Raw genomic sequence first — 18,435 nt, forward strand, 5'->3', positions numbered from 1 at the left:
TCTCGCTGTGATAAAGACACGTCGGTGGCATTCGGCTAGCGCTGTTTTCTGCTATTTGGTTTGGTTGTTGTCTCTTTGACACATTCCTCGTTTCCATTCTCAATTTTATTGACGATCTTTCACTAACTTACAGAAGAGATACAAAAACAAACTATCGTTAATAGTTTGTTACTAAAAACTGAACATTGAAGGAAAATATGTCATGTGAAATTTATAAAATAAATTAACGACGAACGGAAATCGTAAGGTTCAATTGCAAGATCTTCCTTCTTCCTGTTGATAACTACGATGAAATTCAATAATAAAAACAAGTTATATTGAGTATAGGACAGCTTAAAGATAAGAAGTCTCTTGGGGCGACAATAAAAACAAGTGTCAGAAAGAAGGTTAAGGTCATGTGCATGTTTTTCTTTGTTTGTTACGTAGCTGTCTATGTGAGATTTTGTGGTAATTGTGAATACAAATGTTCTTGAAATGAGAATTGAATTTCACAGTTCAAATTTGGAAAAAAACACGTGTCTCAAAATGTTCGCTTTGGAAAAAATTTATTCAATCGACTTGAATAACAAAATGTAGAAATTCGCCAAAAGAAATTATGTAAAAACTACACATTTTACTGTTAAATTCAACAAAACTGCCAAATTGAATGTACTTTTTCTTGTAAAAATGAGTTAACTTGAATATTTTTCTCTCTTTTCCCTAGCTATAAGACTTATACAAACTTTGTTATAATACTGAGATCTTTTGTTCCATAAACAGATACTTTACCATTTTAATAACTCGCTGACATGTTTACCATAAGCTAATAGTTATTGTCTCCCGCTTGAAACAATTGCGACCGTATGTACAACAGGTTTTTTTTTTAGATAAAAAAACGAATAATATAACTTAAACAGTTTGTAGTTTTTCATGCTGTCACGTTAAGGGCATACGATACAGTTTTGATCCTGTATTTACAGTTTGATGAAAATTTCCATATAGGCTAGTTTTTGCCTGCTTCAATCAAATATGTAATAAAAAATATACCTTCATGTGCTACTTTTCGAGTTAAATGAGGTCGAAATTTTGTAAATTTGCTCAAAATTCGGATTTGTGGCCGTATTTTCCCTTTCGAAAGAAAGCCACAACTTTTTTGTTTTAAAAGATAAACACAAATTGTTTTTTGTAAGGTAATTTGTATTTTTTGCATTTTATAAGTATCCAAAAAAAATATGCATTTTTCATTCAGAAATAACTCATATTTATCAAATGGTCATGAATTAAGAAACAATCGCATTTTTTTGCTGTATATTTATCAAAATAAAAAAAATCCTCTATTTACAGTTTTATGAAATTTGGTTCACATAATCTCCCTGCAAAATGAAACAAAATGTCGTTTTACAAAATAGGGGTCCATGCACTCGTTTTCAAATTAAATCAGTTTGAATGATAAAAAATAGTCGAAAAATGCATCTTTTTTCGATATGTCACAGTTTGACGTCGCGAAAATAACATTTTACGTTAGCAACGTCATTACCTTCTCTGTAACTGTATCGTATGCCCTTAAATAATGTTAGAACTTACTACGGCGGCATTGTTCTGGAAAGCTCGATAGCATGCACGTGTAGGTCTTCTTTTTTTTAATTTTAGTTCATTTATATGTTGGAGTTAAGTGTGACATCCATGTACACAATTTTATTTAGGGGCCAACTGAGGATCACCTCCGGGTGCGGGATTTTCTCGCTGCGTTGACGACCTACATGAATTTGTTGCCTTCGGCTGTTGTCTGCTCTTTGGTCGGGTTGTTGTCTCTTTGACATAGCCCCAAATTCTATTCTCAATTTAAACCATTAATTTTTAACTTTGAGAACTTTTGTTCTGTTGATTGGTAGACATACGCGTAATCTCATTATAAAATTATATGAAAATGGCGACTCACTACTGATATTATCGTTTTGAATTGCGCAATATCGTATTTCTGTGTGTTGTTTATAATTTGTATTACTACGTGGTAGTGCAGCGACCAATATAAGAGTGTAGGAGAGAGTAAAATTGTCCATATAGAGCTCGGCAGTTACTTTAAATGATAATAATACGAAACTGTATGGGATGATTTTCTTTTTTATTATTATTTGACACTGAACTGTTAGCAGCCACTACTTAATATATCATCATCTTTTTATATCTAATTAATTTCTTTTATAAATATTAAGGTTAGAGTTACAGAGGAAATCGACGAGAAGTTTAATTACAAGTGTTATCCCACCATATTGTCATTTACAAATATAATCAGGAAACTAGACACTCTGTTTTATTTTATACAAATTATATATGTCTTAATATGTTTAAGCATCTTGCTTAAGGAAGCTTTTTTTTGCAATCTCTTAATTAATGCATGATTTGTCAGTACACGAGTCTACTTAGGGCGAGACATAGTCTATGCTTTATCGTCTATTGTCGTACCTCTTTGATACTTTTTGAGAGTGTGTGTGTTGTTTAGTTTCTCTCCAGTTATCACCAGTAGTCATGCCAAGTGGTATAAATTTTAACATGAATTCGAAAAACACACAAAGAGGGCAATGTTTGTCATGGCTAAATGAAGATAATCTGTCATCAATTTTGATAATGAAAACCGAAGGGTGAACGGGGAGTAGAAATATGGTCACTTTTGGTTTTTTGACCGATAGTAAAACATTTGCCAAAGCGTTCGGTCCGTCTTGCGTTGTTGGACGTATAGATTCGCAACCACGTCCAGTCAAAATAGCAATACCCCAAGTAGACATGCTATCACATTCTCTACACGTTATGAGCTCTTAATACAACTGTTTGAGGGTTCCGTAAGTGTCTTCTTGCAAGGCTTAATTGCTTCCAATGATAATTTGATATTCACGATCTTCATCCCGGGCGGTCCCTATTACAGGACATATATATTAAATGTATTGTTAATTTGTTCCCTTCCTGAACATGTATGAAATATTTGCTATAGAACGTTTAGCAATGATCAGTCATTTAAGCAATCGATGTTAAATATATATACTTTATATCCCTCATAGTTCAGTTTGTGGTACATTTAATAATAGATGATGATAATTTCTTGTTTTCGTTTAGATCAATGCATCTATTATTTTATATAGATTATTCCACCACATCGAGTGTGTTGCGACATTTCGATTTGATTGTTTAAAGATGAAGCTCGTTTTCAAGTAAATATTTATCAGATTGTGTTGAGACAAATTTTGCTAAATATTTACCAATCATTTTCGGCATATAATTTACTATAATTGGTGTTTGTCGTTTTTCTTTTAGCAACGTGTTGTATGTTTCACTGGACCTTTGGTTTTTGGTTGCTTCTTGGTGTTTATTTCTAGTTGTTTTCTTCTGTAGTTACAAAATGTACATGTAATGTACGAACATGTTGTTTCAGACGCAACGGGTTATGTCATTATTGAGTGACATACTCTAGCTGATGTGTCGGATGGCACCCATGATTTATTTAATTTAATCGTGTATATCTATAACTGGGTTTTATAGTTATATTGTATGTTTTAATGTTACACCACTGATCTAGATTAGGAGGAGGGTTGTGATCCCGTTAACATGTTTAACCCCGCCACGTTCTGTATGTACATGTATGTGCCTGTCCTTAGTCAGGAGTCCCTACTTGAGCGTTTGTCTTATGTTGATGTGTTACATATTAATTTTTCGTTCATTTCAGAAAGACCGGGAAACTAGTGTCGTTGTCGGAATAGAATCTTGTTGATTGTTCATCTAACTATGGTAAGTATTATAAAACTGATGAGATGGTTTAGGATCCCAAAAAACAAACACATTGTCTTCAACAACGATAACATTATAAGAATGTAGAGTTAACTTTAAAAAAAAACTTAAGAAAGACAAAATTTGAAGCATTTGTCATTAAAAAAATATGTAACGAAAGGAACTATATATAATGAAACAATACACGGACAAAATTGTGAGACTACAACCAACGGAAGTACAGGCTCCTAGATTAAGAAAAAAACGTAATTAATATGACATTTTTGAATATGTTTGTAATATTTTAGAAAATTAGTTTCTATTTGCTGTTTTAATAGATCGGTACGAGGCAACCCAAAAAGACATGAATTTTAAATCAAGACACTAAACACCGATAAAGGAGCATTCGCCGTTACTGACTGCTAGATTAGAGCTCAATCAGTCAACCAATCAATCAATTAGGAAAGTCGACTGCTGGCGCTCGTGTTGGATGGAAGATGAATACAATATGATGAAAAGAATAAAGACTATATCGAGTTGTATTACCTGCATGACCACTGAAATACTCAATTAATAGTACGCAAAACCTTTTTAAAGGCCAAACATTAATAACTAAATGTGAATTTTAAAATAAATTAAGTGTGATACTCGTATTGGATGTAATTATAACGATACAATCATGTAACTGTAATTATTTAATTTAAGAATGCAAAATATAATTAAACAGTTAAACAAATCTTTGCCTTTTGTGGGGAAAACGGGGGCCATTTTTTTATTTCAGTTTCAAATGATTACATTTATCAAATAAAAAAGTGATTCAATTGTCATACATGTAGTTATTCAGTTATGGATTATGTACCCTTCGGTTGATTCAATGCTAAACATAATGAAATTTTATAGAAAATCCACAGCCTTTGATATCACGCGCGTCTGGCGTATAAAATTATAATCCTGGTACTTTTGATGACTATTTATCTTTGTACTATCATATTTGGCAATGGGATGATTGATAGATATAGGATTATTGCATGCAGTGCTAGCATTTATTTCCCTAAAAAAAGTTTGTTAATGTAGTTATAGGTTAAAACAAATAAAAATATGGACCAAGTCAAGTACACCTTTTAGGGTGCACTCGACTTAAGTGACTCACCACGAGATATTTTAGAATTTACAGGTTGGTTAGAACTTTTTGTACAAAAAAACACTAGCACATCATAGAAAAGCAAGTGAGTAATTTTGTTTCAAATTTTATAACAAAAATCACTGTATAAAAGGCTGTGGATTTTCTATCAAAATCTTGGTTTATTTGCCACAAAGTACTATTTTTCTTTTAAATGCAATAAAACGGTAAATTATAATGCTTTCCATCAAGTTTCACCTTAGTATATGTACAAAATGGCCTGTCTCTATTATTCATTATATCTGTAGTTTTGGTACAATTGATTTTTGAAAAATTCGTACAAAAATGGCTACAAAAGGGGTCATATTCCTTAAGGATTACCAATCCGAGACCACAGATTAGCAGTTTATGAACACAGATTATCAATCCGAGATCACCGGTTAATAATCCGATAATCACGGGTCGTTTTTATTTTGTGTTCCTTTGTGGCTTTCGTAGTTATACGACTACACCCATTTACCATGTGTTTACAAAACGTTAAACTAAGATAAATTATTTACATGATTAATATCAATTGATCTAAAAATGTATCTATAATTACTTTAAACCTTTACTGGTTCTTAAAATAAATAATTTTATTTTGATCTTCTCCTGTGTACTATAATTGTTTAAGAGTTTTATCAGAGGTATCAAACATGCCTTTCCATACAGTCAGGTAACAAAAATATTTATGTTTGTACTTTTTGAGGTGTTCTCCACATCATATTGTATTCATCTTCCATTCAACACGAGCTAGCAGTAGTGTCGACTTTCCTAACACGTCTATTAATTATATAACATTTTCCATAAAATTCATGATAATGCATTTTCTAACTGTAGTTAACAAGAGTGTGACGGCGGGTATGTGTTTAAAGCATATCAGTACATTAAAGAACCAGACTCAAGCTAGCGACCAATTCTAGCGACCAATCAAGCTAGCGACCAATTCTATCGACCACTTAAGTTAACACTGAGCATAAACACATAACAGAACCATTTCGAGATATGTCTGAAAATCACAAAATGACATTATACTACAACGTTCTACTAAATTAAATATTTAATACGTGAGGTATCGCTGTTGATAGAAAAAATACATACTTAATATACTTTGAAAAGGAAACATTGCAAAGGAAACACCTATTAATTTTGTTTTAATTTTATTTTGGATTCCAACAAATAAACACGAGTACCGTACTTGCTTGCTGGAGGCTAATATTCTAAATTAGTTATTCAGTTTTTGAAGACTTTATATTACATGGTATTATACATTCATTTCAAATCGAGATTTTTGTTTTAACTAGATATACTGTTTCCAGATTAGATATTTAAAAAAAAACCGTTATGGTCCAAATACCTTATATGGTCCGGCCAGTTGATAATAAAACGAGTATAATACTAATATGGTCCAATCATACGCGGCGTACGATCAGACCATATGAGTATACGCATATGGTCATGACCGCACGTATATGGTCCAAATATTGATATGGTTCGGAACATATTCGTAAGTATTGTAAAACAGAATAAAAAAATATAAGTACAGCCGTTCAAATGTCAACTTACGGTGAGATAAAGTGAACAAGGAACTAGAAAAATATCGAGTATTTACTGAAAACCATTTAGGTTTGAGGGGAGTGGTTCTCAAAACAGTATAATGGGTATAGTCCAAGGCACTTCAGATAATACGGAAAGCAGTAAAACAAATAAAAATATAATAAGAAAGAAAAAACACAATGTATTCAATGCAAGTCAAAACATTTAAACTACGTTCAGCCAGATGCATTTTTTTTTAATCTTTAATTCAACATTTATATACAACAGATATATTACATATTACTCAAAAATATCACAAGAATGTTTTAAGTATAATGACATAAATAATCAACCCGAAAATTAGAAAATAAATGTTATGAATCCTTCAGTTTCTAGTACAACAATGTTGTTCTTTAAAAAGTGTTTCTCAAAAATATTTCTCATACATCTTGCATAAAACAAGTATTCATACAGAGTAGTTATATAATGTTTTATACTGTATAAGGTCAACTTTACTGTTGAGCCTCTTAAGTAAATTCCTTCTGTGAAGATAAAACTTTTTTTTTCTCGTTTCAACCTTTATTCAGACATTATGTAGCATGTTATTAATAAAGTGACCAATAAAGACAAAAGAGTAATAAGTTGTCTAACAGATAACATTTTATACATTATTCCTTATTCAATATATTCTTTTAAGATAAATTATTCGTATTTTTTTTTTTATCAATTACACAATGCATTGTCAAGAAAAAATTCTGATTTAATGACAAAAACTAATGTTGTGTGAATATTCTTTCTTATCTTCTCATATGTGATCAGAGTAAGTTTCAAATATATATCTTTGATTTCGTGTATCGACTTGTTGTTATTTTACCTTTATTCAATCATTCAACTTATACATTTATAAATCTTTGTCAATAAGTATAATATTTAGTTCATTTTGGTATCAAATGAAAGCATATTCACTTAGGATCACGAAAAAATTAATAAAAAACAGGGCATATTTCCCCCGTTGTATAGTTAGCTTAGTACCTGTTTTTTATTCTGAACCAGAAGACAGCAATACACAGTTAGGAGTTTGGTTTCGCATTTTGGCCCCTGTGGATTTTTTTTATATGAAAGTTGTTGTGCAATAAAAATCATTTTCAGACAGCTGACTACTAATTTAGCATTCAAAGATGGTTAAGAAAAACATCAATGTTATTTTTACATGTTTAATGGGCTATTTTCTGTTTGACTTTCCGTATTTGCATAGCTATACCAGCCATAGGTCCAGAAATTAATGTAATATTTCTGGTGCACTTTCCCACCCGGGCATTTTCATGAATAAAAGGGTCTGGGACAAGCTTTCAATCCCACTAGGTGTGGGTAAAAACTTTGCCGTAGGGAACTGTACAGAAAGAGTTAAAATATGAGCCCATACCCATTTCTGTATAGGTACCTCAAACTTTGGATGGATAATGAAGTCTTCAGGTGCACTTTCCCACCCTTCAACTCGTATCAATCCCTGGGTGGGAAAGTGCACCTGAAGACTTCATTGTCCATCCAAAGTTTGAGGTACCTATACAGAAATGGGTATGGGCTCATATTTTAACTCTTTCTGTACAGTTCCCTACGGCAAAGTTTTTACCCACACCTAGTGGGATTGAAAGCTTGTCCCAGACCCTTTTATTCATGAAAATGCCCGGGTGGGAAAGTGCACCAGAAGCTGACAACCCCATTCCCAATTTCTCAATTTTTTCCATTACGGGTGGTGGCAGCAGTGGCTTTACTGCCACCCCCCCCCCCCTACGGCAAAGTTCTTGACCGCAGGTGGTTAGATTGAAAGCTATTATCCATATCTTCAACTCGTATCAATCCCTGGGTGGGAAAGTGCACCTGAAGACTTCACTGGCCATCCAAAGTCTGAGGTACCTATACAGTTATGGGTATGGGCTCATTTTTTCAGTCTTTCTGTACAGTTCCCTACGGCAAAGTTTTTTCCCACACCTAGTGGGATTGAAAGCTTGTCCCAGACCCTTTTATTCATGAAAATGCCCAGGTGGGAAAGTGCACCGGAAGCTGACAACAACATACTCAATTTCTCATTTTGGTCCATTATGGGTGGTGGCAGCAGTCGCTTTACTCCCACCCTCCTACGGCAAAGTTCTTGACCGCAGGTGGTTAGATTGAAAGCTATTATCCATATCTTCAACTCGTATCAATCCCTGGGTGGGAAAGTGCACCTGAAGACTTCACTGGCCATCCAAAGTCTGAGGTACCTATACAGTTATGGGTATGGGCTCATTTTTTCAGTCTTTCTGTACAGTTCCCTACGGCAAAGTTTTTTCCCACACCTAGTGGGATTGAAAGCTTGTCCCAGACCCTTTTATTCATGAAAATGCCCAGGTGGGAAAGTGCACCGGAAGCTGACAACAACATACTCAATTTCTCATTTTGGTCCATTATGGGTGGTGGCAGCAGTCGCTTTACTCCCACCCTCCTACGGCAAAGTTCTTGACCGCAGGTGGTTAGATTGAAAGCTATTATCCATATCTTCAACTCGTATCAATCCCTGGGTGGGAAAGTGCACCTGAAGACTTCACTGGCCATCCAAAGTCTGAGGTACCTATACAGTTATGGGTATGGGCTCATTTTTTCAGTCTTTCTGTACAGTTCCCTACGGCAAAGTTTTTTCCCACACCTAGTGGGATTGAAAGCTTGTCCCAGACCCTTTTATTCATGAAAATGCCCAGGTGGGAAAGTGCACCGGAAGCTGACAACAACATACTCAATTTCTCATTTTGGTCCATTATGGGTGGTGGCAGCAGTCGCTTTACTCCCACCCTCCTACGGCAAAGTTCTTGACCGCAGTGGTTAGATTGAAAGCTATTATCCATATCTTCAACTCGTATCAATCCCTGGGTGGGAAAGTGCACCTGAAGACTTCACTGGCCATCCAAAGTCTGAGGTACCTATACAGTTATGGGTATGGGCTCATTTTTTCAGTCTTTCTGTACAGTTCCCTACGGCAAAGTTTTTTCCCACACCTAGTGGGATTGAAAGCTTGTCCTAGACCCTTTTATTCATGAAAATGCCCAGGTGGGAAAGTGCACCGGAAGCTGACAACAACATACTCAATTTCTCATTTTGGTCCATTATGGGTGGTGGCAGCAGTCGCTTTACTCCCACCCTCCTACGGCAAAGTTCTTGACCGCAGGTGGTTAGATTGAAAGCTATTATCCATATCTTCAACTCGTATCAATCCCTGGGTGGGAAAGTGCACCTGAAGACTTCACTGGCCATCCAAAGTCTGAGGTACCTATACAGTTATGGGTATGGGCTCATTTTTTCAGTCTTTCTGTACAGTTCCCTACGGCAAAGTTTTTTCCCACACCTAGTGGGATTGAAAGCTTGTCCCAGACCCTTTTATTCATGAAAATGCCCAGGTGGGAAAGTGCAACGGAAGCTTGTCCATTATGGATGGTGGCAGCAGTCTTTCTGTACAGTTCCTTACGGCAAAGTTTTTCCCACACGTGGCGATGTTGTTTTTTTTTCGTGTCCAACGTACATTCTTTCGGCAAGCCTCGCAAGCTCCATACGGTAAAGTACGCCACCGGACATGGTAATAAATCAGAGATGAAATGATTTTTTGGGGGTTAAAACCTTCTGGAAATTGAATCCCACCTACACTTTCTCAGTAACATCCAAATATTAAAGAAAAATTACTTGGCTCTAACTCCAAATGGACAATTTTATGTTAAGGGGTCCTTAAATCTTTTGAAAGCTTCCGATGTGCTATTTTTTAACCTTTTTCTAATCAAACCGGACCAAATCACTACTTACTCTAAAATTCATGACCCAATTTTTGTTTACAGTGTGCTTTAATCCCCTTAATTGCTATTTGAGGCATAAAACATGAAGAAATACATTTGGAAGGGGTATAAAAAATGGCAAATAAAACACTGTCCACACTAAGGACTATATTCGTGGACAACGAAAAATCAAAGGACGATAACTGTGTACTCGGATCATTTGAGGATGCTGAATGTATAGAACGCCAGTATATAGTATTTCTTTCGAACATAAGATATTTCTTATTTCGTTTATTTGAAAGCTTAAACAATTTACACAGGAACGAGTTTAAGTCAACTCACATTAAATAGTTGTTCTATGCTACGCTTACAACAGTAAAGACCGTATCTGATCTGTAGGTTTGTTCGTTCGTTTGTTTTTCCGTGTATCCATCCATTTATACTGTATTAGATTGAAAGACGACATTGCAGTCAGATCAAGTTGAAACTAGGTACACATATTTATTAAAATATATTCTTTTTAAAATTATTTACGGTTCTCTGAATATTGAAAATAATTGTGCGAGCAAATCATCATAGACAAACACTGTTGGTTTTTTTCTAATTTAATTCGTTTACTTTTTATTCTCATTTCGTATCCGTAAATTACTCGTATATTATAACTATTATGTGATTGGGGGGTATACAATCCGTTTTTAATAGTTTATTTGCAATCCTTGATTTTTGTTTACCATCTCGGTTAAGAATTTGGGAAACTGAGAAAACGTAAAGAAGGCATCAAAATATAGTATATGCCCTTCTCTATAGAGTAAAATACGTAGAGGAGCGCACTTTCCATTCTATAAATACATATATAATAACTGTAAGTATGTGTTTATGTAGGGGAATAAAAATCGTCGCTAAAAAGATTGTTCCTTTGCTTTTTGTGTATTTTGCGCTGTGCATTTGCTGATTGAAGATACCCTGTCTCCTTTGTTTTTCTATTGTATTACGATATTTTGACTTTTTACGATTTTCTGGGACGTTCTCCCTTTACTGATTTATATTAAAGCAGACATTTAGCAAGCACAATAGTCAGTGCATTAGGCTACAGACGGCATTGATGTTGTAGTGTACCTTCTGACTTGATATGATGGATACCTCTAGTTATTTAAAGGTAAAAAAACAATATAAACCGTATTGGTAGCCATATTTTATTTTTAACAGAACGTTGTTTCATTATGTCGTTTTGTGGTTTTCTCATATACCACATTATGATTCTTTGACAAGTTGATTCTCATTGTGTTCTTTAGTGGTCGCTAGAATTGGTCGCTAGCTTGATTGGTCGCTAGGATTGGTCGCTAGCTTGAGTCTGGTCATTAAAGACAATGGAGGGATAGATACTGAATCGTCTTATCCTTATGAAGCTACGGTTAGTTGAGTAGGACACATTTAACAAACTATTTATTTTCAGAATACCCTAGGTTGTTCACAGAGAATAAATCGTATATATATTTTCAGCTATTGCCTGGTGTCTTGTTTTTTTTTATTCCCGATTGATGGGTATTATGTTTTCTGGTCTGTGCGTCCATTCATGTGTTCGGATGGGACACCCGTGTACTATGGACACATTCATCATGTTCTTGTTTTTATGTTCAGTTGAGGAGAATTAAACAATAAAATCTTGATAACTTCTGGTGGTTGTTTTTTTCCAATTCTTTATTTATTTGTTATTGATTTTGGGCGATGGTCAGCCCTATTCTACAGGATACTATAACATTCCGCAATAAAACATTGTGTTATGTTAGTTTAATCAATTAGTGTTAAAATTGTAGGATGACATTTGTAGATTTAGGGAGAATGATTTTGGAGCAACAGTCAAAGGATTTACCAACATTGAATCTGGAGATGAGAAGGCACTTCAGTCTACAGTAGCTACCGTTGGACCAATAGCTGTCGGAGTACATGTATACCGGCCTTTTCAATTCTACAGATCAGGTATGATGACTACGTATGTTTTGTATTGTTACACATATGAATTAATATACAACTCATCCTTATAATTCTTTAGCCGCCAAGGATGTTTTTTTTTCCTTCAAGGTTACCGTAGTTTTTGGGACGCCGTATCTTTGTAATATAAGGCAGGCATTACCTGTAAATGGGGACGAAGTCTGTATGAATTATTTTTTTGTAACTAAAATATTTGTTTAAAAAAAGAAACGGAAATACTGTAACGTTTCCGAATTTGGTTCTGGTGTTACGGATTTTAGTTGTGACTTTATTTAAGTTATGACGTCATATGCAATGTAAACAAAGAAACGCTATCATTAGGTAACGTTTTTTTAAAAATTGAAATTGATATTGAGTTCCTTCCTATTTTATACTAGACTGATTAATATATGTTTTACTCAAAGTTTCATGCAAACGAGACCGGGAAAAGAAAGTACATTGAGATGTCTGCGCAGATGCGGGAATTCAAAACATGACATAAAAAAAATTCAACGATTTTGAGTTCATTAGTACAATGAAAATTTCGGGAAAATTTTCCCGATTTTTAAAAAAAAAATTTTATTGAATTTTCTACTGTTATTTGGGACTTCGTCCCCATATAAACTGTTTTATACGGTAAAATTATAAGTTGTCTACGGATACGAACGTACATAATGTATGTATTTTTCGGTCTAAATCTGGCGATTGTTTTTAAATTCGACCACAAAGTGTAACGTGAACGCAACATTTTTTTTAATTTTGTTTTACTTTTTCAAGGTCAGTAATCCCATACATAACTGAGTGCAAATGATCGAAATAAAAAGATAAAACCATTTGTTGATTAAAAATTTAATACAGACATCATGGATAATCTACAGAATTCTATATTTCGAATGAAACAACCTTGAAACTTAGGGAAACGCGCGCAAAGTTCCACTGTGTAATGAGTAGCAACGGCCGAGTACCCTGATTAGAAACTTGTAACGACGTGCGTTAACCAATCAACATCTTAGAAGTATAATTAGCCTGGAGTAATAATTCGTATAACCCAAATAAAATAGTATATGAAGCAGTGCTTTTCTTGACAAAATTTTATCAACAAAACTTTAATCGAAAAATGTGTAAGTTACGGATATACTACGCTGCAATCACACCTAATTCGAATTCAAATCGCATCAAATAATTCGTATTATTGAAACGCTCTATTTTATATTTCCAAAATGATTAACATAAAACTTTATCAATGTAGGTAATTTTTTTAAATGATTATTCAATAATGTATTATATATATTTGTTTTTATTTCAGGGAATTTTTATCGTCATATGAAAACTTAATTTGTGACTCAAAGTATTATATGAAATGTTCGTTTATCAATTATTACACCTATCTTGTTTCTTAAGATTATTTATACTTTCAGGTATATTTGACGATCCAACTTGTAGCTCTGTGACTTACAACCATGATGTTTTAGTTGTTGGATATGGGACGGAGAATGGTCAGGATTACTGGTTAGTGAAAAACAGGTTAATATTGTTATAATGTACTCTACATGATTTTTATCTGGTCTTTTTATGTAGGTATTGTTAAGTGATACATTTCCTCTCTAGTTAGTAAACTAGTAGTCCCCTCATTAAGGGATAAACAAAATACGGAAATGTCGCATGATGATAAATATCATATGAGACATATGAAATATATTAATTAATGTAATAAACTATAAATTATGAAACATTAATGTCATACTATCATAGGATATACTAGCATAATACTCGCGCTAGCACGGTTTTACAGATTATTCTGTTTCATTGGGAAACATTAAAACAGGAATGCGGTATAATCAGCACATACAAGATGCATATACAATGTATACTCACGGAGCATGTTATTCTAGATATAATTCATCTTGCATGTCTTGTTATGAAAATATTTCTAATTTATATTTAGCACAGAATTAATATTATGCTTTTAACCCTAGTGTTTTTTAGAAGCACGCTATCTATAATTAATACACACACTAACTGTCCTTTTATCCTTTTTCTTACAGTTGGAGTGCGTTCTGGGGAATGGGTGGATACATCAAAATGTCAAGGAATAAAAACAACCAATGTGCAATAACCACCGATGCGCTATATCCTCTTGTCTGAATTGATTTTACGTTTTAATTGTTTACCTTCAATTATTATTTTTATACCCCCGCTTTAAAAAAAGGGGGGTATACTGTTTTACCTCTGTCTGTCAGTCCGTCCGTCCGTCAGTCAGTCCGTCAGTCAGTCCGTCAGTCAGTCCGTCCCATGAAACTTTCGTCACATTTTTCTCAGGAACTACACATCCACCCTTTCTGTAATTTGGTATCAACATTTATATATGTCAGCCATACCGTGTGATGCGTTTTCAGATTCATCACTTGACAACTTCCTGTTTACCGAACACTTGTCTGATTTTACACATGATAGCCAAGTTGAAAATTTTCGTCACATTTTTCTCAGGAACTACAATACAAGGATTTCTGAAATTTGGTTTCAGGATTTATATAAGTCAGCTATACCGTGTGATGCGTTTTCAGATTCATCACTCGACAACTTCCTGTTTACCGAACACTTGCATATTTTTACACTATTAATATTATCCACTTGCGGCGGAGGTATCATCAGTGAGCAGTAGCTCGCAGTTTCACTTGTTTATTTCTGTATTGAAATACAGGACCTTTACATATATAAACTAGCAATAATTGGATAATACAGTGAAACCTGGTTAAACCAAACCCTACATAAAACGAAAACCTGAATAAAATAAAAATGTTCGTAAGAACCGTCATATCAAATTGTATGCGTTGTGATAAAGCCATAAAATCTTAAGTCCCGAAGAGACAGGTTTCACTGTAATAATTGTAATCTAATGTAGAATTGTCACGATATTTACAGTCCCATACATAATAAATGTAACTTTGAATGTGTATACAAAATCAGACAAAACTGGCTTTATACCACAGTTATTCTCTACTTCATTCACAGATATATAAACATCTCAATTGATTTGTATTTAAATGTCATGCTATACGCGTCGTTTTCAAATGTAGCTACTAAAACAAATTTATTTATTTGAATACCAATTTCAAGAAATCTTAACAAATTTATGATAAATAAATGAACTGTTTATTTTAATTTCAACTTACACCTGAACAGATAGCGCAATAGAACAAATTCTATAAATTGATATGAATCTACACATCGTTGTTATCTTATTACATCATATTATATTTCGAAAATAATGATTTTGTTAAAACATGTTTATTTGTATGTACTCAGTTTGAATGCCATCACTGTTGTCATTCACAGAGTACATGAAACTAAAAAGTTATCAAAAATTTCACAAGTACATTTACCGCTATATCAATGCACTACATTATTATATTTTATTTACATTTTAAAAGAATTAAGAATTAAAAGTAATTTTAAAATTGTTGGAAAAATGCAATTTTAAGTAATGATTGAATGAATAATACTGATATGTGTTATGGAATTTATTACATTCAAGCTTCCATTCCTTTTAATGAAATTTTGTTTTTTATTTTCCTTTTTTTCTTTAATGGATGTTCATATGAACACTTCAACAAACAATATTATCAAAAATGTCATTCCCTTTTAGGGAGTTCGCTTCTCAGTTTAAGAAAAAATAACTTTTCAAAACACTAGTTTAATTGATAGGGGATTAATAAAGAGCAAACAAAATATAGAGGTCAATGTGCTTGTTTTCGAGATATTAGCCATTGACATTTTGGCGGGAAAATATTATCTCTTAAAGTCATAAGAAACGAGTGACTGGTGAAAAATAATGTTCTTCCAATTCTTGAACTAATGCATACAAACATCCTAAACTTCGTCTTCTGTGCTCGAATTTATCATTTTTTTCGTGTAAATTTGGTATAATTGTCAATTTTTTTTCTCAATCGGTCAGTGTTGTGAAAATATGGCAGGTAATTAAAGTTCGTGTTTTGAAGCCGAAGTTTAACGATTGTCACCTGTTTGTCAACAATTGACGAAAAATAAACAAAAAAGCATGGAAATTGAGCACGTGTTTAACATGTAAATTCAGATAATAGTTTATTTTAAGGACATCCATGCGTATTGTGGTCACCGGATTTTTACGAGATGGGTAACACTGAGGTCACCTTGCATACGGAAAATATGTCGGGGGAATAGCTTGCTGGAAGGAAGCTATTCAAATAAAGTAAACTTCTTCTAAATATGAATAAATTAAAGAATTTTCTTCAGAAAAAAGTATATGTACATAAGTTTTATAATGAAAACTATCCATTGAGTTATAAAAATCATATGCATTAATTTTTTTTGATTTGAGGTTTCTTATGACTTTAACCATTGTTAACTTTTGACAAGTTTAAGTTCTCAAAAATTGTTTAAAAAAAAATATAAGACTTTTACAGATGGCTTATTATTATACATGTAAAAGATTTATAAAAAGAAAAATAGGGGTCAATGGGCCAATTTTTTTTAAGGCATTCAAATGGATTCAACCAGAGGATTCCAAAAATCTGACAAAAATCCAAAAACATGACAAGCGAACTTCCTTAAATATTGACACGAACTGGAAAGTAATTCAATCAGAAAAGAAGATCATTAGTTTCGCTCAAATCCATCCAACAGTAACGTGTTATAAAAAATAGTATATCTTTATATAACCTTCATTTATTTTGCCCGTGGATTTAAAAATAAATTGTTAACCCATTTATTTAGATACTTATAAACAACTTATAGATTATTACATGGCATTTTCCATATTGACCCTGGTATCAGCCCTATACTCACATATCAAGCCAGAGGGCTTTATACCGAAGGCTTGATATAGGTTGTGGACTGATATCACGGCCAATATGGACAATGACATGTAAAAATCTATTTATCACATACTTTCATGATGGAGTAAAAAGACAGAAAATATCAAATTATGTTTAATATTTTCAACACAAAATCCAAAAAAACGTTTAAAAAAAAGCATCACAGTAAATTAACGACATTTGTATCACAGTGAGTTAACAAAATTCGTTTCACAATAGTATACCGCTGTTCAATAGTCATAAATCGATTACGGAAAACAAATACTGGTCACAATCGAAAACAGAGGATAATCATCAATTATGAGAGGAAATCACAGAACTGCATCACAAACAAACGCCAAAATATATAGAAAAGGACAATTCGATAACAGCATTCAAGTTCTTGGTTTCTTTTGTGACTCATTGCGTGCGCTGCATTTGTAGAAACAATCGTTTGGTTTTCCTATGTAATTATATTGTATTTTTTGGTATTATTGTGCGATGTTTTCGTTTTAACCTTGATGATATGTCTACTTGTAAGCTAGTTGTAGACCTAAATTTATCATATATTTACCCTACCTTTAAATTATATAAATACATTGTTTATTGTTGTAATTGAACGCTATCAACATTTTTATTTTCCACATTTTTGAATATTTAACATAGTTTGGTTTAATATGACCTCGATCTGAAACAAATTGAAGCGTTGCGAGGATTGTGATATATGATTTATTTAATACACTGACCATTGTTTAACATATAAACAAGGTGTGTTTACTTGGAATTTTATGTTTTATGTGGAAAAAAAAAACTGACGATGTAAATAGAGCGATATTTTAATCAAGTAATTCTACTGCAAGTAATAATACAATAAATATAAAAAACAGGTAATTAAGTATCATTTTATTGAAGTTTCATTTTCGAAATTCTTTCCATCGTTTCATTATAATCTATATTGTTGTAGACGACACCATAGGTATGCATGAGTCACTTAAGAAAGCATATTTATGTATTGACATTGATGATGCATGCAATTGAATATTTAACATAATTTGGTTTAATATGACCTCGATCTAAAACAAATTGAATCGTTGTGAGGATTGCGATATACGATTTATTTAATACACTGAGCATTGTCTAACATATACACAAGGTGTGCTTAATTGGAATTTTATGTTTTCCTATGTAACTATATTGTATTTTTTGGTGGTATCGTGCGATGTTTTCGTTTTAACCTCGATGTTATGTCTACTTGTAACCTAGTTGTAGACCTAGATTTATCATATATTTACCCTACCTTTAAATTATATATATAAATTGTTTATTGTTGTAATAGAACGCTATCAACATTTTTATTTTCCACATTTTTGAATATTTAACATAGTTTGGTTTAATATGATCTCGATCTGAA

General features: G+C 33.1%; 1 protein-coding gene and 1 long non-coding RNA gene across 2 annotated transcripts in view; both read left to right on the top strand.

Moving 5' to 3' along the window:
• LOC143052427 (cathepsin L-like) overlaps positions 1–16,475 on the top strand; it is a 34,415-nt gene extending 17,940 nt beyond the window's left edge. The window contains exons 7-9 of the mRNA XM_076225461.1: positions 12,039–12,201; positions 13,611–13,716; positions 14,238–16,475. Of these exons, the coding sequence (XP_076081576.1) occupies positions 12,039–12,201; positions 13,611–13,716; positions 14,238–14,337 (369 nt within the window). The 3' untranslated portion in view covers positions 14,338–16,475. The remainder of the gene's footprint in view (positions 1–12,038; positions 12,202–13,610; positions 13,717–14,237) is intronic.
• Positions 243–4,562, top strand: LOC143052428 (uncharacterized). Its single transcript, XR_012971117.1, has 3 exons — positions 243–386; positions 3,695–3,756; positions 4,074–4,562. It is a non-coding gene; the product is annotated as an uncharacterized LOC143052428 (long non-coding RNA).
• Positions 16,476–18,435: the final 1,960 nt, after the last annotated feature.

Source organism: Mytilus galloprovincialis, chromosome 11 (assembly GCF_965363235.1).
Source record: "Mytilus galloprovincialis chromosome 11, xbMytGall1.hap1.1, whole genome shotgun sequence".
Lineage (NCBI taxonomy): Eukaryota > Metazoa > Mollusca > Bivalvia > Mytilida > Mytilidae > Mytilus > Mytilus galloprovincialis.